The sequence below is a fragment of the Cetorhinus maximus genome, chromosome 19 (assembly GCF_964194155.1).
Source record: "Cetorhinus maximus chromosome 19, sCetMax3.hap1.1, whole genome shotgun sequence".
NCBI lineage: Eukaryota > Metazoa > Chordata > Chondrichthyes > Lamniformes > Cetorhinidae > Cetorhinus > Cetorhinus maximus.
In genome coordinates this window covers 66,676,114-66,697,781 of record NC_135897.1, presented here as the reverse complement: position 1 = coordinate 66,697,781, position 21,668 = coordinate 66,676,114, and the positions used below count along the sequence as shown (strand labels likewise).

At 38.4% G+C, this 21,668-nt stretch overlaps 2 protein-coding genes across 2 annotated transcripts in view; one reads left to right on the top strand and one right to left on the bottom strand.

Moving 5' to 3' along the window:
- psmd1 (proteasome 26S subunit, non-ATPase 1) overlaps nucleotides 1–21,668 on the top strand; it is a 118,547-nt gene that overhangs the window by 52,297 nt on the left and 44,582 nt on the right. The gene's annotated exons all lie outside the window — the stretch shown is intronic.
- htr2b (5-hydroxytryptamine (serotonin) receptor 2B, G protein-coupled) lies at nucleotides 1,778–19,256 on the bottom strand. The gene is made up of 3 exons (XM_078564608.1): nucleotides 18,791–19,256; nucleotides 3,396–3,596; nucleotides 1,778–2,664 (listed from the first exon to the last, which is right to left on the bottom strand). Exons 1-3 carry the CDS (start codon nucleotides 19,254–19,256, stop codon nucleotides 1,778–1,780), a joined length of 1,554 nt encoding a protein of 517 aa, XP_078420734.1.

The following is a 21,668-nucleotide window of genomic DNA, read 5'->3' as shown; positions in this document are numbered from 1 at the left end:
CCACTGTTCCAGGCTTGAATCTCCCATGAAAAGAGCACAACTACAATCGGCCTCTTGGCATTCTCTGAAATTTCCATTGAAGCACCTGTCGCTGCCTTCTTACAAGCAAAAGCCTTAACTGTTCCATCCTCTGCTCTTATCAATCTTCCTGGTTGCATAGTCTGCTCACTAGAGACTGACCTCGCTGATCTCGTTCCCATCCATTCATTTTACCCACCAATGCGCCATGGCCTCTGCCAGTGGATTAATCGCTTCACCATATTTCCTCCTCAATGTGTCCATTCACTTGTGAGCTGCGGCCTCAATGTGAATAATTCATTGGCACCCTGACCATAACTGAAGTTTCCCTGCCTGGCTATGCTTCCCAATACCTGCCCTATGCAAACTGGTGCTGTGTTTATCTTTTGTCCTTCTTGACCTTTCTGTGGCCTTTGTGATTGACCACACCATCCTATTCTGGTACCAAGTTGCTGTTGCCAAGCTTAGTGGAACTACCCTTGCTTGGTTCAACTCTTGTCTAACTGATCATAGCCAGAGTATCTCCAGCAATGGTTTCTTTTCCTCATTAGTATGACATCCCATAGTGTCACTGTCTGTAGACATGGCATCAGTTTCTACCTATATGCTGGTAGTATCCAACTCTGCTTTCAGAATGCTCATCAGTCAATGGGTGAACCATAATTTTCTCCATCAAACATTGAAAGGACAGACATTTCAGTTTTGCCTCCTGCTACAAACTCTGCCCTTGCTACTGATTCTATCCCTCTCTCATGCCACTGTCTCAGGCTGAGCAGGGCTGTTAGCTTCAGTGCCCTAATTGACTCTGAGCTGAGTTTCTGACCCAATATCCATCTGTTCCATCACAAAGACTGCTAACTTCCATATACATAATGATTCCTTCTGTCCCTCATCCCATCTGCTGAAACCCTCTTCCACGCCCATCACCTACCAAATCAATCATTCAAAAGTTCTGCAGGCTGGCCTCCCAGCCTGTAGAAGGTGGCTCATCTAAAGTACAATTCGTATCCTGGTCTGTTCACTTGACACTCCTTTTTTGCTGATGTATGCTGACTTGCTGACCTATAATGGCTCCAATTTGTTACCCATGTGTTTATATTGCCCCATAGCTTCCCTCTCCCATCTCTCCAACTTCTTTCAGTGCAACAAACTCTACCCCCTCACCCTCCTGAAATTTCCTTTCTCAGACTCTGGCCTCCCCTTCCACTACCCCTCCATCTTGCACCACCTTTGGCCATGTCTTCATGCTTAGGCTCAATGTTTGGTAATTCCATTCCTGAATCTCTATCTTTCCAACTTCTTGTCCTCAAGATTCTCCTTAAACCTGTCTCCTGAATTTCTACAATCTCCTTTGGAGTTTTTCCTGATCACCACCCCCCCCCGCCCCCCCACTCCCCAAAGCATTTTTGACTATATTAAAGATGCAGTATAAATGTTTTTTCAGAAATTTCAAAATTAGTGATTCTCAAATTTGACTCTCTGTGGCACATTAGGGTGGACTTTATTGGAGGATTTAAATAGCTGTCAAAGCCAATAGAATGAGGGCATCTAAAATCGCTAACATGGAATCTGGGATGATGTACTGTAAACAACACAATTATTAAAGCTAAATATCACTCCGATCCACTACAGTGAATAACAAATGTATGTACTATTATTAAAAAGTTTTTCAATAACAGTTTGAGCCATGTGTTGAATCTCCACACTGCACAGAATACTAAACCGTTAGTTCCTCTTGCAGTTCTTTTTGTTTTCTATTTTACACATAGCTAACTGTCTCTTCTGCTTTGTCCATCTCATTTTCAGCGAGTAATAATGTGTCCAGCATTACTGATGCTGTTTGGACAGGGGCAGATCGTAGCCGCAGGGGACTAGTATACATTGGGTTACGTCCACTTTTTGTATTGTGCCTCATGAATAACTTGGAGTTTTCATTGATTGACGTTCCAAATGATATCCGACTGGAAAACTTTCTGAGCATTTTAACATCCTTATTTCTGATGTATTTACATGTAATGTAGCACCTAAATGCCTCACGAAATGATTTGTTGAAAAGAGTGTAGACAAGTGGGTTGACCCCTGAGGAGATGTAGCCCACCCAGACAAAAACTTCCATCAGTGTTTCAAGAAGTTCCTGATCGCAGCTCTTGCAGATGGCAGAAGTGACATTTGTTACAAAAAATGGGCACCACATCACCAAAAATAAGAAGAATACTATTCCTAAAACCTTGGATGCTCGCTGCTCATTGCTGATGCTCTGCATGGACTTTTTACCCAAGGTGGAGAGTCTTCTGATGGGTATATCCTCAAGTGTGCAGGGAAATGCCTTGTCCTTTTGTGAACCATTGAGCATTGCCACCTTCTCAGAAGACTTGGTGGGCGTAGGGTCTTGCTGAAAAATAGTTGAGACAGTAGCCCAGTTAAAATGTTGGGGTGTTTTGGCTTTGATTAGATGTGCTTTCTTTCTCAGCACTTGAATTGTCAAGAAGTTGATAACTATCATGATAGCAAGGGGAATGAAGAATGCAGCCATTGATCCAAAGATGATGAAATTTTTGAATACGTCAATTTTAAGTAAGCAAGTTTTGTTTATGAAGGTGTTTGTTTCATTCTGGAGGCCTTTGATGGGGATGGGAATAGCAATGCCTGCATTGAAGAGAAAATAAATTGAGAACAGTACAGTAATACTTTTCAATTATGGCATTTTACTGTCAAAACTAGTAACATAGTAAATCAGATCAACTTTAAATGGAATTGGCTCTGTTTGGAAAATGTTCTGGTCAGGCGCATTCAAATCAGACTCTAATTGGCTATTTTGCAACATCTCATTTTGGAACACTGTAGTGCATCAATATTAATAATACTGCCCTTGTGCATTCATACTCCTTTGAGTCAACATTTTGTGTTCTGTATATTTCTGGAACTTTAAGGTAACATTTTTCAAAGTACTATACTGATATCATAATTAGTCTGAGAAACGTTTCAAATTTGTCACTTGTCTTTTAATTGTTGCATTCAAGTTGCAGTCTAATTTTCAAGTGCTAATACCCTGAACTGATATAAAATCACAAGCAATATAGAATCTATTATTTATGAAACGTTAAAATCCTGCACTGGCTATTAGCTCTGCTTGTTACAGATCTTTCTTGACCACCGAAATTGCACAAAAACTTATGTACGAACCATGTTTGGATCTAAGTGCAGAATGGATTTTTATTGCTACTGATAAGCTTACAAATAATCTTTTTCATTATGTGTTTTATGCTTTCAGTAGAGTTGGTTTAATAATGGGTTGTATTATTTAACCTGATATATGTTGGTCAAGAGAATCAAATTAAAAAGTATAAATCATGGTTTTCAGAAAATGTTATACATACCAATTGAGATGAACCATACTACGGTTATCTTAATGAGAACCTTTGCCCTGGAATTGAAGCGACTGTGCTGAATAGGTTTTTTAATAGCAATATAACGGTCTAGTGAGATGGCACACAAATGCATAATTGAAGCTGTGGATAAAAGAACGTCCAGGAAGATCCAGATAGGACATATCTTGGAGGGGAAAAGCCATTCAGAATCTGAAATTAAGAAAGATCTTTACTTAGTAGGCAGAATAATGTTGAAGGTTATTTAAAAATCTGCAAACTAATCTGTTGGCTTTGTTTATAACATAACCTTTTGGTTTGAATTATATTCTTTTCAAAAGCACCAGCATGCTTCTGTTTTAGTAATTAATTGCATGTTTTTTCTGCAATAATCAGAACAGGTGCAACTGCTATATATTAAACTTTGCAGCAAAATCTCTTAAATTGCATTTCATTTAAACAGAATACAAAATGTCATTTATACCCAGTGTAGTTTATTCATCATTTCTATAAAACCTTTTCCTGTTTTAAATTGCATTTAGCTTCAACCTTTACTTGGATCTGCCAATCGATGATAATCAGCTTTACAAGGAGCAGAGACAGGGTTGAATTGGCATGAAATCTGGTTTTCTTTTCCTCAATGATATTCCATTTATGATGTTAAAAATCAAATAGATGAGAGTTCCACTATTTGAAATTGGCTTTAGTTATTTATTTATATGCTTTCTTAACCTCTGACAGATTAAGAAATTGAACATGTGAAAGTTTGAAAGGCAAAGATATCTTTTCAAGGTTTAAACTTGAATATTTTACACATTTATTTTTGAAAGGTTGTCCAGGTAATTTTTCTGTTTCTTTTTATAAGCTTTTCTTTGTCTGGCCTCTAAAGTCATCAAGTTGAATGCATGGCAAGTTCTCTTCATAATGATTCCTGGAAATCAGGAGTCATGAGAAATTGCCCAGGTCATACGTCTCCTTTTTTAAAATTTTCTCTTAACCTGCTGAAATGTGGTGCACTCTCCATTTAGTGTCTGCACATTCAACAAGGTTCATATTAGGGTTAGATGGAGTGACAGTTAAACATACATCTAACCTGACCTGTGGCACTGGGTTTTACCATATTATAAGATCATAATAAATATGAGCAGGAGAAGGTCATTTGGCCCCTCAAACCTGCTCTGCCGTTCAATAAAATGATGGGCGACCTGATTGTGACCTTAACTCCCCTTTTCTGTCTGCCTTCCATAATCATTGACTCCTTTGTTCAAAAATCTATCTAACTCAGCCTTGAATATATTCAATGACCCAGCCTCCACTGCTGTCTGGGGAAGAGAATTCCAAAGTCTAGCAATGATCTGAGGGGGGAAAAAGTGCTTCCTCATCTCCAGCTTAAATGGAAGACCCCTTACTTTTAAAATGTGCCCCCTAGTTCTAGACTCACTTATAAAGGGAAACATCCTCCCAACTTCCATCCTGTCAAGCTGCTTCAGAATCTTTTTGTTTCAATAAGATCACTTCTTATTCTTCTAAATTCTAATGAGTTTAGGTTCAAACTTTCCACATGAGGCAACCCCTTCATCTGAGGAATCAACCAAGTGAACCTTCTGAACTGCTTCCAATGCAGTTATATCCCTCCGTATGTAACCTGCACTCGACACTCCAGGTGCGGTCTTCCCAATGCAGCAATACCTCCCTACTTTTATGCTCCCATTCCCCTTCTAATATAGGCCAACATTCCATATGCCTTCCCAATCACTTGCTGTACCTGTGCATTAGCTTTTAGTGATTCATGTACCAGGCCACTAGGATACCACAGATTTCTACAGTCTTTCCCCATTTAAATAATCTGCTTTTCAATTCTTCCTGCCAAAGTGGAGAAGCTCACATCTTCCCACATTATACTCAATCTGCCAGATTTTTGCCCATTCCCTTAACCTATCGATATCTCTTTGTGTCCCCTTCCCCATTTGCTTTTCTAGCTATCTTTGTGTCATCAGTAAATTTAGCTACCATATACTCGGCCCCTTCATTCAAGTCATTAGCATCGATTGTAAATAGTTGAAGCCCCAGCACTGACCCCTGTGACACTCCTCCAGTTACAGTTTGTCAACCCAAAAACGACCCATTTATCCTGACTCTCTTGCTTCCCATTAGTTTACCAGTCCTTTATCCATACTAATGTGTTGCCCCAATTACCATACTTTTGTCGTAACTTTTTATGTGGCACCTTATCGAATACCTTTTGAAAATCCAAATACAGCACATCTACTGGTTTCTCATTATCCACCCCGCTTGTTACTTCCTCAAAGAACTCTAATGAATTAGTCAAATACTGTTTTTCTTTCGCAAAACCAGGTTGATACTGCCTCATTGTATTATGATTTTCTGAATGCCCCACTATTTTTGTTATTCATTCATGGGATGTGGGCTTCGCTGATTAGGCCAGTATTTATTGCCCATCCCTAATTGCCCTTGAGAAGGTGGCGGTGAGCTGCATTCTTGAACTGCTGCAGTCCATGTTGTGTAGGTACGCCCACAGTGCTGTTAGGGAGAGAGTTTCAGGATTTTGACCCAGCGACAGTGAAGGAATGGCGATATATTTCCAAGTCCGGATGGTGTGTGGCTTGGAGGGGAACTTCCAGATGGTGGTGTCCCATGTGTTTGCTGCCCTTGCCCTTCGAGGTGGTAGCAGTCGTGGGTTTGGAGGTGCTGCCTATTACCTTTTTAATAATGGATCCAAGCATTTTCCCTATGACAGAAGTTAGGCTAACTGGCCTGTGGTTTCCTGCTTTTTTGTCTCCCTCCTTTCTGTTGCATTGACGGTTTTCCAATCCGCTGAGACCTTTCCAGAATCCAGATAATTTTGGAAAATTACAACCAATGCATCTAATTGTCTCTGCAGCCACTTCTTTTAATACCCTAGGATGCAGGCCATCAGACCCAGGGGACTTATCAGCCTTTAGCCTCATTAGTTTATCCAGCATCTTTTCCCTAGTGATCGTGATAGTTTTAAGTTCCCCTCTCCCTTTTCCTCCTTGCTTTTCAACTATTCTTGGGATGCTTTTAATGTTTTCTATGGTGAAGACTGATGCAAAATTCTTATTCAATGCTTCTGCCATTTACTTGTTTTCCCAATATTAATTCCCCAGTCTCACCCACTTAAGTGTCCAGCGCTCACTTTAGCTATTTTTTTCCCTTTTTACATGCTTGTAGAAACTCTTACTGTCTGTTTTTAAATTTCTAGCTAGCTTTCTTTATTTCTCCCTCTTTTTTGGTAATTCTTTGCTGCTTATATTGTGACATATCTTTGCATTATTGCATGCATTTTCTTTCAATTTGATATTATCCTTAACTTCCTTAGTTAGCCACGGATAGTGCATCCTCCTCATAGCCTTTCTTTCTCAATTAAATATATCTATGAATGTTCTCATTAAAAGCCTGCCACTGTTTCTCTACCATCCTACCTTTTAACTTATGTTCCTACTCCACTTTAGCCAACTTTGTCTTCATGCCCTTGTAATTGCTTTTATTTAAGCTTAAGACTCCAGTCTTATATTCAGTATCTACCCTGTTGCCCCTTGAGATTTCAAATTAATTAATGCTATCCTTGATTTTAAAAATTGTTGAATCCAGGGTCTTTTTGTGCAAAGCACTTTTCTGTTGATGAGTATTTCCTTGTGTATTGGCTCAAAACTAGTCTGTGTGGAATAGCTACTAAAAGGAAGGGAACATTTTGGTATTATTTTTAAGCTGCTTCAGTAAGATAATTGAAGAGGAAGTACTGTATATTCCTAGCAAATATTTCAAAGATTTATTGAAGGGTAGTTATGTTATGTAATATACACTCATTTAGTTTTACTTGCCCACTTAAATATGTATTAGAATGGTTGAATTTACATAAAGCACTGATTGCAAATCTTTGAACTAAATCTGGAAATGTTTTTATTCCTTATAACAACTTGCATTTATACAGTGTCTTGGATGTAGAAAAGTATCCAAATGAGTTTTGTCAAGGCATAATGGACACTACACTGAAAGAGGAGTAATTAGGTGAGATGACCAGAAATTTGGCAATGAGATGAGTTTTGAGGAGAGCAGGGTGCTGCGACACGGTTCGTGGGAATTCTGGAGCATGGGACTAGGTATCTAAAGGCAGAGTTGTCAATGGTAGAGTAAAAGGAGCGGGTAGATGCATAAAAGATCAGAGACTAAGGAGTAGGGGAATAACATTTTGAAAGATCATCAACGTGATACGTTAACTGTTTCTCTCTCCACAGATGCTGCCTGACCTGAGTATTTCATTTTCTGTTTTTATTGCTGAGAATAGAGTTCTAGGCTGAGGGCTGGCGGAGTTTAGAGATTGAGATGAAGACATGAAGGGACTTAAACATGAGTATGAGAGTTTTAATTGGAGGAGTTGGACTGGGGGTCAGTGTAAGTCAGCAAGGATGGATGATGGTGAGCAGAATTTTGTACAGTTTAGGATATGGGCAGCAGACACGCTCAAGTTTACCGAGGGTGGAGGATGAAAAGCTGGCCAGGAAAGCTTTGGAAAAGTGATATCTGGAGGCAGCGCAAGCATGAATGAGGGTTTCAGCAAAAGGCTGGGGGACGTATGGAGACATCAGTGTTAGAGGTAGAAGTAGGCAATCTTTATGTTGGTAAATATTTGGGATCAGAAGCTCAGTTGGTCATCAAACAAAATAACATTGTGAAGCAGTTCAGCTTGAGATTGTGGCAGAAAGGGAAATGGGATCATTGTTAAGGAGTATGGCATATGAGTTTCTCTTCCCAGTATTCAATTAGAAATTAGGGCTCATCCGCAACCACTCATCAGACAAGCAGTCTGACAACAGAGAGGTGCTGAAGAGGTGAGCAGGGTGTCATCAATGTACGTGCAAAAGTTGACACCACAGCTGCGGCTGATATCACCAAGGGGCAGTATATAAATGAAGAGGAAGAAGGTAGATTCTTGCCAGGGTTGAAGGGACCCTCAATGTGACTGCACCAAGGCAGGAAGAAAAGCTGTTGGTAAAGGTACTTTGACTATGATTAGATATTAAAAATGGAAAGAAAAGCTTAAACTTATCTACCTTTCACAATCACAGAACGTCCCAGAGCACTTTACAGCCAATGAAGTACTTTTGAAATGTAGTCACAGTTGTAATATGGGAAATGTGCGTTGCAATCTTTGCCTGCTCATCCTGGACCCTGATTGAAATTCAGTTTCTTTATATCCACAGCAAAAGTCAGCAACCTTTTTAGAACTGTATGTTGCACAGTCAACTCTGTTAATTTGCATAACCAGTGATGCAGTTGTGCTCCATAGTAATAAAGAATAACCAGATTTGTGGCTGCATTTTAGAATATTAATGATGTATGAGGAATCTTTCAAATCGCTCAAATATTTTAAAAGGGGCTTGTTTACAAGAATTGTATCCTATGTGGAATAATTTATTTCCCTGTTAAATAATCTCCATTTGCAAAGTAGAATTAAGAGGAAAAAACTTAAGCAAATTAATCTTGCCAAGGAGTACATCTATGAACACTCTGATTTTAAAATGTTGAATTCCATGAGTAACCATTCATGGTTCCATTTATTTAATGTTAAAAATGAGACATCTTTCTGCATGGCCCCATCTCCATCCTTGATATATTCTTTCCCCCTTCTCCCATATTGCATCATTTTGTCTGCTTATACACCCCTGGTATTCAGAGGTACTTGGTAATTTTGCAAGTGTATGAAAGATGCAAAATTGAAAAACGATAATTAGAAAAATAACACATCTGACCTATAGTTAATGTATAAAATCTATTTTTTTTAATGAATAAAACTGCATGCAATATTTTATGTACTATTTTTCCTAGAGGGAGGTCTGGGTTTTAATCATTCTAAACTAGCACAGAAACAGGCCATTTGATCAGTTCTGGCATTTATGCTCCACACCAGTCTCCTCCCACACTTGTTCACCTAATCATACCAACATATCCTTCTATTCCTTCCTTGTGCATGCTTATGTAGCTTCCTCTTAAATGCATCTATGCTATTTACCTCAACTACTGCCTGGGAGGGTGGTGGAGGCGGATTGCCTCACATCCTTTAATAAGTACCTGGATGAGCACTTGGCACGTCGTAACATTCAAGGCTATGGGCCAAGTGCTGGTAAATGGGATTAGGTAGGTAGGTCAGGTGTTTCTCACGTGTCGGTGCAGACTCGATGGGCCGAAGGGCCTCTTCTGCACTGTGATTCTATGATACTCCTGTGGTAGCAAATTCCATGCTCTCACCATACTTTGGGTATAGAAGTTTCTTCCAAATTCTCTATTGGATCTATTAATGACTATCTTAGATTTATAACCTCAAGGTTTGGACTCCAAACAAGGGAAACATTTTCTCTACCCTTCAATTATCTTATAAGGCCTTTTTCACATCATGTCTCAGCTTTCTCTTTCGATGGCAAAAGGTCCTAGCCTGTTGGGTCGGTCTTGTTTAGAAATCCCACATGTTGTCTATTTTCTGGTGATATTTTAATTTGTTGTCAAATTCAGGATTGGATGGCCAGTGGCCTATTTATGGTTCAAACTAAATTTTAAACATCAATACAGACAATGACTTGTAGCAAAGTTGGATTATAAATTCAGGCTAAATAATTACAAAAATAAGGAAAATTAACACTTGCTTATGAGGCTCATGCCCCACTAATTCAACAGTTATTTTAACGATCTCCATCTATGGATTGTATCCATGATAAATTTGATGAGATGATTCATTTGTTTTGAAGATATCAGTGATAGATTTGTAAAAAAAGAAATGACCTTTAAGTGAAACGAGCGTTAAAAGATTAGCTCAACACCAACCCATGAAATGAAAGCTAAGAGAATAACCATACGTGTGTGCAATTAATTATTTGCACAAAGTTGGGCCGTGAAGATATGGATACACTGGCCTGTTAGAGGATGATAGGATATTCGCTGTTGAGTTAGCAGGACATGAACATCTCAAGCAAGTGTAATCTTTACATCTGAAATAAAGTAGTTATTTCTGTTTTTTCCAATGTGTATTTTGTTCATACAACAAGGTGAAATAATCTAGTATCTCAAATAATTGTATTTAGTTTTAGTATGAATGATGCCTCAGTATTTATATTGTATCAAGTGACCTACAGTATTGGCCATCATTTTGGAAACCCCCTCAGAAATGTAATGTGTTAAATTCATTTGGCCATCATAACGTCAAGTACTTCTTCCTCAAATGCAGCATTCACAAATGAATCATGAAGCTGGCCTGAGTATTTACTTGGTAATTACATTCAAAAGCAAATAAAACAAATTAAATTTCACAATATGATGCAAAATATATGTATGTTAATAAAACAAATGCATAATCTTTGAAAACTTTGAAGTTTTAAACCATAAAGCAATCAAGACTGATAAACTCACTGCCAGAGTTAGAACAGCTTCAAAAGGGCTCTGCAATCCAATTATTCTGCAAAGCAAGCCTGCTATATACATTTGCAAAGGATGGTGACAATCTTTTAACTGAAGTGTTCTGTTTCTGACAGTGTGCTCCAGTCTATTTCCAAACCACAAATTCCTTCAAGAGTAAACTATCTTTATTTTATCAGATTTGATGTATTTGGACCTTGAGGAGTGGGGAGGAAAAAGATTCAACAAATCTCTACATATTTGCTTCTGCAATCTGCCTCTTGCCTTGCTTGCACTTTGTTACCTGTCATTTCTGAACAGTGTCCGGACATTTAATAGACCTTTGGCTCATGGCCAACCTCCTGTAACGTCTCTTTTTACACCAATAGCGTCCTATTCCTTTCAATAGTTTGTTTTAACAGATCTACTAAGATCAAGGTGGAACACTTTGGATCTTGCAAACCGCCTCAGCTTGTACATTTCAACCCTTAGCAGTCATGCAGCGCTGTTCGTTGCTCACGCACCTCAGCTGTTTTGTGAAAGCCACCAGCTATGAGCTAAACAAAAACCAAGTTTTTCAGTTAGTATCCCCTGTGTCATTAGGTTCCCCAAGAAAATTTTAAGAATCAGATCCCTGTCTTTTCAAAGGCTGACTCTGCTTTCACAGTGCTTCACAGGATAGTAAAAAAACAAAATAGAGGGGCCATGATCTTTTCTCATCTAGCAATTCCAATGTTCCTACGAACACAATACTGTGGATGCTGGAAATCTGGGAAAGAAAAAAATTGCTGGAAATACTCAGCAGGTCTGACAGCATCTGTGGAGAAAAAGAAACAGAACTAACTTTACAGGTTAGGTCAACCAAAAACATTATCTTCATTTCTACATTATTCCTATCTCTCCATGGCCTCATCCCTTCCTATTTGTCCAGCCACGAACAGTCCTCCAAGAGCTCTACAATTCTTCAACTCTGAACTCTCGTTCATTCCCCACTTAAGCCTGCTCTGCCAGTCAGCAAGATCTGATGTGGACTTAACTCCACTTGCCTGCTTGTTTGGGCCCTAAGCTCGGGAATTCCCTCTCTAAACCTTTGTCTCTAATTCTCTATCCTTCTTTTGAGGTCCTCCTTAAAACTTAAACTTTTTGACCAAGCTTTAATGTCCTAATATGCCCTTTGGCTCAATGTAAATGTTTGCCTTATTATGCTCCTGTGAAATGCCTTGAAAAATTTTCCAATTTTAAAGGTGCTATGTAAATACAATTTGTTGTAAAGCCTGCATAGTAAAAATGGTCAATACAATGCTTCAACCACAAGAAACTAAACAAAATTATCAACCCTTTTGTGTTCAATTTTATCAGATGATGAATTTTGGGATGAGAAAATGCAATTGAACAACAAAATCAGATCGGTGTTCATTTTTCAAGATTCTTTAATTAATAAATGGTTTTCTACTTTAGGTATCTTACATGTAACTTTTTTTTTAACCCATTTCCTTTACAAGTTTGATTTGGCCTGCCCAAAAGTCATACCAACATTCGAATTTCCAGGTTAGAAGTGTTATTTTCACCGGCTCCAAGCTAATGACCTTCATTGGAATGCAATCTCTTATGCAGAGTCTCATAATGATTGATCTTCTCATAAAAATTGATCATCTCAATATCTACCAATGCTCATTAGTGTGCGCAGCATTAATTAGCTACGCTGTTTATTTCTGTTCCCTTTTAGGTTTTCATTGCTAAATTGTTTGAAAAAATATTTCACTTGGTGGGAACTTCTCCACTGGCTTCGAAAGTGATGAACATTTTAGTTCGTCTTATAAACAATGAACATTGGTGAGCTTGCCTGCACTCAGGGCAACAGAGTCGCTAAGTTGACTCTTAACAAACAGATGGAAAATAGGACAGTATAACATTTAATTCCTCCATATTGTAATCATGGTTTTTTTACATGTGTATATAGAGCTTTATTTTGGTTCTTTTGTTTTGATATTCTGAGGAATCTGTTCAGCCCTTTCACTATGTGGCTGTCTCCCCCCTGTTTTGCGTCATATATGCTTGCTGAATTTCCCTGATCTTACTAAACGTAGATCTAAAGCTAATTTAAAGACTAGAAATAATGGTGGATAAAAGCAATGTCACAATTTTCATAAACTGTTTTTAATATGCTTGTTTAATATATTTACTGGCTTGAAGCTAGAATTCTGTTTAGAACAATTTTTCAGAAACCAAAAGGCTTTCTGCTTTATTATTTTGTTTCCAGAGTTTCTAGAAGTATTTAAAAAGGGAAAGAGTAACTCAAGTTGGTCCTCCAGTCTGGAGAATTAATAATGGGAAATAAGGAAATGGTGGATTAATTGAACAGATATTTTGTGTCTGTCTTCACTGTAGATAACTGTAAATAACATTCCAGAAATAATTGTAAATTAAGAGGTGAAGAGGAGGGAGGAACTTAAAACAATTACAATCACTAGGGAAAGGGTACTAAGAAAACTATTAGAACTAAAGGCTGACAAGTTCGCAGGTCCTGATGGACTTCATTCTAGGGTTTTAAAAGAATTGGCTGCTAAAATAGTAGATGCATTGGTTTTAGTTTTCAAAAATTCCCTAGATTCTGGGATTTTCCAAGAGGTTGGAAAAACGAATGTAACTCCTCTATTCAAGAAAGGAAGAAAACTACAGGCCAGCTAGCCTAACATCTGTCATAGGGAAAATGCAGGGCACTTAGAAAATTTTAATGCAATCAGACAGAGTCAATGTGGTTTTGAGGAGGAAATTCTGTTTGACTACTTTATTGGAGTTCTTTGAGGAAATAACAAGCAACATGCTTTAAGGGGAACCCATAGATGTGGTGTACTTGGATTTCCAGAAGGCATTTGACAAGGTGCCACATCAAAAGTTACTGCACAAAGTAAGAGCTCATGGTGTAGGAGGTATCATTCTAGCATGGATAGTGGATTAGTTAACTAATCTAAAGCGCAAAGTATGGATAAATGGATTATTCTCAGGTTGGCAAGATGTAATGAGTGGAGTACCACAGGGATCAGTGCTGGGGCCTCAACTATTTGTAATCTATACCAATGACTTGGATGAAGGGACTGAATGTATGGTTGCTAAATTTGCTGATAACCCAAAGATAGGTAGGAAAGTAAGTTGTGAAGAGTTCATAAGGAAGTCTACAAAAGGATATAGATAGGTTAAGTGGGTGAGGAAAAAATTGGCAGATGGAGTACAATGTGGGAAAATGTGAACTTGTCCACTTTGGCAGGAAGAATAGAAAAACATCATATTTAAATGGAGAGAGATCACAGAACTCTGCAGTACTGAGTGGCCTGGGTACCCTGATACGTGAGTTGCAAAAAAAGTATGTAGATACAACAAATGTTTAGGAAGGCAAATGGAACGGTGTCATTTATTGCAAGGGGAATGCAATATAAACATAGGGAAGTTTTGCTATGGCTGTACAGTTACTACAGCTGGAGTACTGTGTGCAGTTTTGGTGTCCTTATTTCAGAAAGGATATAATTGCATTAGAAACAGTGCAGAGAATGCTCACTGGGATGAGGGGTTTATCCTCTGAGGAAAGGTTGGGCAAATTGAGCCTGTAATCATTGGAGTTTGGAAGAATGAGAGACGACTTTATTGAAAAGTAAGATTCTGAGGGAGCTTCATGGGGTGGATGCTGAAATAATGTCTCCGTTTGTGGGAGAGACTAGAACTAGGGGACACGGATTAAAAATAAGGGGTCTCCCATTTATGATGGGGATGAGGTTTTTTTCTCTGAGGATCATTCGTCTGTGGAATTCAGTGGAGACAGGGTCATTGAGTATTTTTAAGGCCGGGTTAGATTCTTGACTGACAAGGAAGTCAAAAAGGTATAGGGTATAGACAGGAAAGTAAAGACCACAATCAGATCAGCCATGATCTTATCAAATGGCAGAGCAGACTCGAGGGGTCAAATGGCCTACTTCTGCTCCTAATTGATATGTTCATAGCTTCTCAAGTGTCTCCATACAATTGAAATCCATCATCCCTGTGGTCACTCTGCCAAATCTTCTCTGCATCTTCTCCAGGTATCCTTCCTGAAGCCCAAAGTTGGATACCACAGAATTTTAACGGCACAGAAGGAGGCCATTTAGCCCATCATGTCTGCACCGGCTATCCAAATGAGTATTATGATCCAGTGCCATTCCCTGCCTTTTCCCCATACCCCTGCACATTGTTTCTATTTAAATAATCATCTAATGCCCCCTTGAATGCCTCAGTATCCAGCTGAGGCCTAACCAGCGAGTTATAAAGATTTCCTTGCTTTTGTATACTTTTGTAAAACACTTTAACAAGTTGTCCTGCCATCATCAATGATCTGTATTTGTTAACCTCCAGGTCTCTGTTCCTGCACTCCTTTCAAAATTGTACCATTTGACTTATATTGCTTCTCCTCATCCTTCTTCCCCTCATCCTTCTTCCCAAAGTGCATCACTTTACACGTTCTACATTAAATTTAATTTGCCATGTTTTGGCACATTTCACCAGTCTGTCGAGGTAGCCAACTAGTGCCCTCTTCACTATTTGCTACATTTCCACATTTGTGTCATCTGCAAACTTTGACATTATGTCTTCTACCCAAGTTCAGGTCATTAATATATATTAAAAAGGTGCTGACCACTGGAGAACATCACCATATACTTTCCCCCGCCAGTATGAAAAATAACCTTTCAGCATTACTCTCTGCTATCTCTATTGGACAATTTTGTATTCATGCTGTGACTGTCCCTTTAAGCCCAAGGGCTTCAATATTGCTAACAAACCTGTTATATGGCACTTTATCAAATGCATTTTGTAAGCCCAGTCCAGGTACAGGACTGTGCCACCTTCATCAATTCTTTCCATTACTTCATCAAATAAATCAAATTTGTGATCCATGGATCAACCATGAGAATTCTATGTTGGTGTCATTTAGCAACCCATATTTTTCCAAGTGAAAATTAATGTTGTCACAGCTTATTTTTTTTTAAAGAAGTTTTCTCCACCACTGACATTGGGCTGACTGCGCTGTAGTTATTAGGTTTATTCCTTTTTTAAATAGGGATGTTGCATCTGCAGCCCTCTAGTCCTTTTGCACCATTCCCACACTCCATGAAGGATTCAAAGTTTGTGGCTGAAACCTCTGTTTTCACCCTCAATTTCCTCAGCAATTTATCCAGACCAGGTCATTTTGCTGATTTGCGTGCTGCCAACCTTTTAATTACCTTCTCTTTATCTCTTTTGCTGCTTAGGAATAGGGAAAAGGTGATTTGGTGTCAAGGTTACACTGTTGACCATATGGCCTGGACCTGATTTTTGTTTCTTGCCTTTTTTGTATATTCATTTCCTTTGGGGATCAAGATCAAGCAGTTCCAATATCATTGTTTCTCAATTTGCTGATACTTCAAAATAACAAAACTCTCTTTCTGATTAAAATATGCTCTAGCTTATGTGCCAAGTCAGACTTTTTTGTGTTTGTGAGCATCGTCTTTAACTCAAATTGATGCTAGTACAATTGCATCACAATTTTTGCAGTAATATTTTTGAGTGAGGAGGAAAGGAGAGGAAATGAGCTGGTGAAAGGTCATTTAGCATGTATTTTAACTTGACCTGTGGCACAAGAGAATATGCAGTCCTATAACATTCGTAGGATGGAGGGTTGAGTTCCTCATCATCGGCCAGGATGTTGCACTGCCGGTTTTAAATTGAATCATATTTAATTTGTGACCTACACTGTTTTAAAAATGTTTTGCATCTGATCTTTTCTGAATGTACAGCTTTGATTTTACTTTTAAATTCAGTAACTTACTGTGTTCTGTTTTGGGACAATATTATTGGTGAATCAGCTTTGAATTTCAATGTGAGTATATATATCTAGTATAGTATATATCTATCGTATAGCTTGAGGATAAATGGAAAAAAAAAATGGAGGTGTTGTTGGTGAAGCGAGACTGGAATTGATTCAAATGTCCAGACCAGCTGCATGGGTGCCAGTTATGTTCTTCACAAGGACCTGTGGGATTCCCATAGCTAACAAATTCCAATTCAGCAAAGATGAACTGATGGCATAGTTATTTGAGATTCACTTCAGAAAATGATTCTGCAAAATCAGTTCGGGTATCAATGAGAAGAAAACCACGTTTTAAATAAAGAAGTGGATTTCACAAGCCAAAGCATCATTAAAACAGCCATAGGCAAAAAGTTATATGTGTAAAGATGTTTTTAAATTATGATTTGTGATTATATCTTAAATAATGAAGGAAGATTGGTAGTCCACTGCAAAACTGCTTTGCTAGCATGTATACTGGAATCATTGACCAGATAACTTGAGCACCTCTGCTGTTGACACCCAGGGTTCCATTCATCAAGTGGCATGACCTCCAAAGGTGCTGAAATGCACAGACGAATGACCCTCAGAGGAAAAAAAAATCTCATCTCCATCATAAATGGGTTTTTGATAGTGCAGTGCCATCTCATTTATTTTGAAGGTGTTGATGCAGGTGTTTCCACAGGGCAGCACAGTAAACACAAAATTTCAAACCAACAATAACTTAGTGGTGTTTTAAATTTTATTTTGCATATTTTCTTTCAAAATGCCCACCCTGTCATATTTTTCAGAAACTTAAACATAACTTGCTTAGTCCTAGCAGTAGCTGCTAAAACTTTTAACATTTTATTTACGTGCAATTAGAAAATGAAATTACTGAGAACATTTAGGTATCCTTGAATGTCTCATTTTTAAAAATAATTCAGCGTTTCATGTATGCCATTTTTTCATTTAAATTAAAAAGTACATTATATTTAAATGAAAATATTAAATTAAATGTTAAAGATTTCAACAAGGAAATATTTGCAAATTAATTTATAAGCACAATGGAATGGCAGATTCCATTTTTTTCTGTCTTATTGCAAGGAACACTTTCTGTCCAATAAATTATACAATGACTACAGTCGATACCACTTATTCAACTAAAAGTTTGGTAAATTTTGAGTTAGTGGTTTGACACTACTGTATTAAACTTTCAATATATTTGATGTAGGTTTATGTGCAGTAGCAGTTTGTATGCTGTTTCACAAACTAGAACTTAATTGTTCTCTTTTAAAGGAATTCTTACAAGATGAAACCAATTACATAGTATTTAAGCACTGAAGTAGGCCATTTGGCCAAACAGGTCCACATCAGTGTTTATGCTCCACACAAGCCGCTTACGACCCTTCTTCATCTAATCTGATTAACATACCCTTCCATTCCTTTCTGCTCATGTTTATCTAACTTCTCCTTAAATGCATCTCAGCTATTTGCCTCAATTAATCATTGTGGTAGTTTTCTACATTCTGGCTAAAGAAGCTTCCCTGTTGGATATACTAGTGAATGTCTTATTTGTGGCCCCTAATTGTAACTTGAACTAGGCACTCAATATAATGCAGATACTTTGACAATTTATGCTCTTGTTCAGAAAGCATTGCAAAAGAATATTTTAACTGTACAAAGAATTATTAAATATGCAGTCTGATTTTTATCAGCAAACAAATTTATCATAAGTTTATGGTGTAACACAGGTTTTACAAGGTGCACGGTAAGGCCAGAAGAAAGAGAATAAAGCTAACGGGAACAAGACCCTTTAGAAGTTCAGAAAGAAAATGGAGAATGCAGAAAATAATTTAAAATGTGCATATGAGAGTTTATGATCGCAGAGAAGTGTGAATGATGTGCCATAATTCAAAGAAAAGATTAACTGTTACTCCACTCCCAGGCATGTTCCATTAGATGGAAAAGTGCTTAATTTCACCTTTTCTTCAATAAAGCTGAAACTTACCCAAATTAAACATGTCATAAAATAACTTCAATTATATAGCAGTAGTAAAGGGTGGGGAGGATTACATCATATGAATTGTTTGCAATGCTTAACTAAGTGTGGAATACTGCAGTTCTATTAAAGAGAAAATTGAAAGAAACTTACTGAACAGAATGTTTAGGAGAGCGATGGGCATCACCAGAAGTCCAACTAACATGTCTGCTACTGCAAGTGACATGAGGAAGTAGTTGGTGGCATTTTGAAGTTTCTTCTCGAGAGAAACTGCTAAAATAACAAGTATGTTGCCTCCAATAGTGGGTATGATCAACAATAAAATCAGTAGTGCTGCCCACCGAAGTCCATCCTTCGCCTGATCCCCTTCTAGAAAATTAGAGTCACTAAGTAGACTAGCGAGCCTGGACTCCTCTGTAATTGTAAGGTAGAAAGTTCCATTTGTTCCAGAAGCGTTGAAGGGCTGGATTGGAATTGCCTGCATTCTGTTGATTGTAAACATGGTCACAGAGTCCACTGGGTTCGATGAGCCATTACTGTCTGAAACAGGCATCATGCTTTGAGTACTGGCAGTTGACCGTCTGGTTGCTTTTGAAGAATGCTGAGGAGCAGGCAGCATTGTCTGAACAGTCAGTTCACAGGATGCTGGCAAGCTTGTGCCAGACTAACATGTCTTTACACCAGATTCTTTTAGAAGTTTAGTCCCTTGTTTTGGCTAACCACGTACTCTTGAGAATATTAATTTCTCTGCTTGCATCTTCTGTTCAAAATTTCCATTCTACCTGTTGCTTTTAGTGGCACTTTTTATAATAAATGTTGATTGAAAAATAAGGAAAATAGTTTTTAACAGGTTTGTGAAGAACCAGAGGTTCCTTAAAAGTGAACAGCCATCCAACTACTTCCAAATACTCCCAGCTGCTGCGAATGCTTCCCGTTTAGTCATGCAGGTTTCTAATTAAATTCACTGTATGTTGTTACAGGGACTGGAATTGCTCTTACCTCAGTCAGACAGATGCTTTTCAACTATGCTCAAGAATTGCTAATATAAATTCAGCCGACAAATTAACTGATGCTGCCTGGTCTGCTATGTCAGGAAATAATCTCTGTTCCCCATTTCTCTTTCCCTTTGTCGTCTCTGAATTTGTTTTGATTCATTTTCTGTATTGCTGCCAGATTGCTACTTTCATTTCACTCCTTAAGCTGTATTATATCTTTCTTTGATACTCATTGATACTGGACTTCTTCACCGCTCCTGTGATTTTTATTCTGGCTTTTATATCTCCATTCTGGAGAGCATTTGGTATTTAGGGTTGATATACTGTGGTTGCTTTCTTGGGCATTTACATTCTTTTCTCTACAATGCTTCTGTGCCACAGTTTTACCGTACTGGTGCTTTACCTCTGTGCTAAAGATGCTGATTACTACACCCCCCACCCCCTCTCCTCAAACGCACTTAATGATGCTGCTTTATATTCCAAATCTGAAGTCCTGTTCTTTTCCCATATTGCTGTCGGACGCTACTAACCTCTAATGGTTGAATGCAGAAAAATAAATGAGCGTTTTGCTAAAGGAACAGAGCCAGAGAACTGAAAAGTAAGGTCAAGTGACTGCAGTTGAAAATTTATTTCCTTTTCCAGGAATTTTTTGTACCCTTCCTAGAGAAATTTATAATGTATCTTAGTGTCCTATCCCAGAGTTAAATCTTTCGATCCTTCCTAATTAAATACCAAAGTCATTTTTGTTGCATTGCTTGTGATTTTAACCCTTATGCTCCTAAACATTTGACAAAATTTCAATGAAAACTTTTGCCTTTTGCTCGACTTACAAGGAAAAGATTGAATTGCAGGAGAAAGCAATTCTTCCTAAAATACCAGTCATTTCTTTGTTTACTCTCTTCAGGATCATAGAATCAGAGAGAATCTAACCATTTCCCCATGACATTCAACAGTAATACCTTCACTAAATCTCTCTCTATCCACAACTTGGGGGTGACCATTGACCAGAAACTTAATTGGACTGCCATATAAATACTGTGGCTACAAGAGCAGGTCAGAGGCTGGGAATTCTGTGGCATGTAACTCACTTCCTGACTCCCCAAAGCCTGTCCACCATCTACATTGCACAACTCAGGAGTGTGATGGAATAATCTTCACTTAGCTGGACGAGTGCAGCACCAACAACACTCAAGAAGCTCAGCACCATAAATGTCAAAGCAGCCTATTTAATCAGAACCTAGCCATTGCTGTAATGATTTACTCCCTCCACCACTAGCACACAGTGGTGTGTGTACCATCTACAACTGCAACAACTCGCCAAGCCTCCTTCGACAACACCGCTAGCAAGTTCCCTTCCAAGCCTCACGCAATCCTGACTTGGAACTATATTGTCGCACTGAGTCAAAAACCTGGAACACTCCTCCTAGCAGCACGATGGGTGTAACTACACCACGTGGACTGCAGAGGTTTAAAAACATGTCTCACCGCTACCTTAAGGAAGGGCAGTTAGTGCTGGACAGCAAATACTGGCCTTGCCAGTGACACTTGCATCCCATGAGTGAATAAAAAAATGGCTACAGCATAGAATGAACCATTTGGCCCATCATGCCCACACCGGTTCTCTGTAACTCTTGTGGAAAAATATAAAGCAATATTGGTTCCTGTGAGGATGCAGGAACTCCTGCAGAATTTCTATAAGCTCATCTTGATTACAGTATGTGGAAGAGATGCAAACGTTCATAGCTATCAGGCCTTAGTAAGTCACAATTGCAACATAAATGATAGTCTTTAGCACGTGTGTGTAATGTGGATTTTTGGATTTGTTAAAGATTGTACAAATTCTTCCCGCTATGCCCCCACCCAATTTTCCCTCAGAAACCTAAGGTATAAAGCTAAGTGATCAATGACATGCCAGTGGTACTTCGGCATTTTGCTCATATATTCAATTAACAGTACGGCTGCATTTTGCAAACATGCCAATTCATCAGTCCATTTGTTAGGAATGCCTGTCTTGGTTTGTTCGAGGTCAGTGGAAG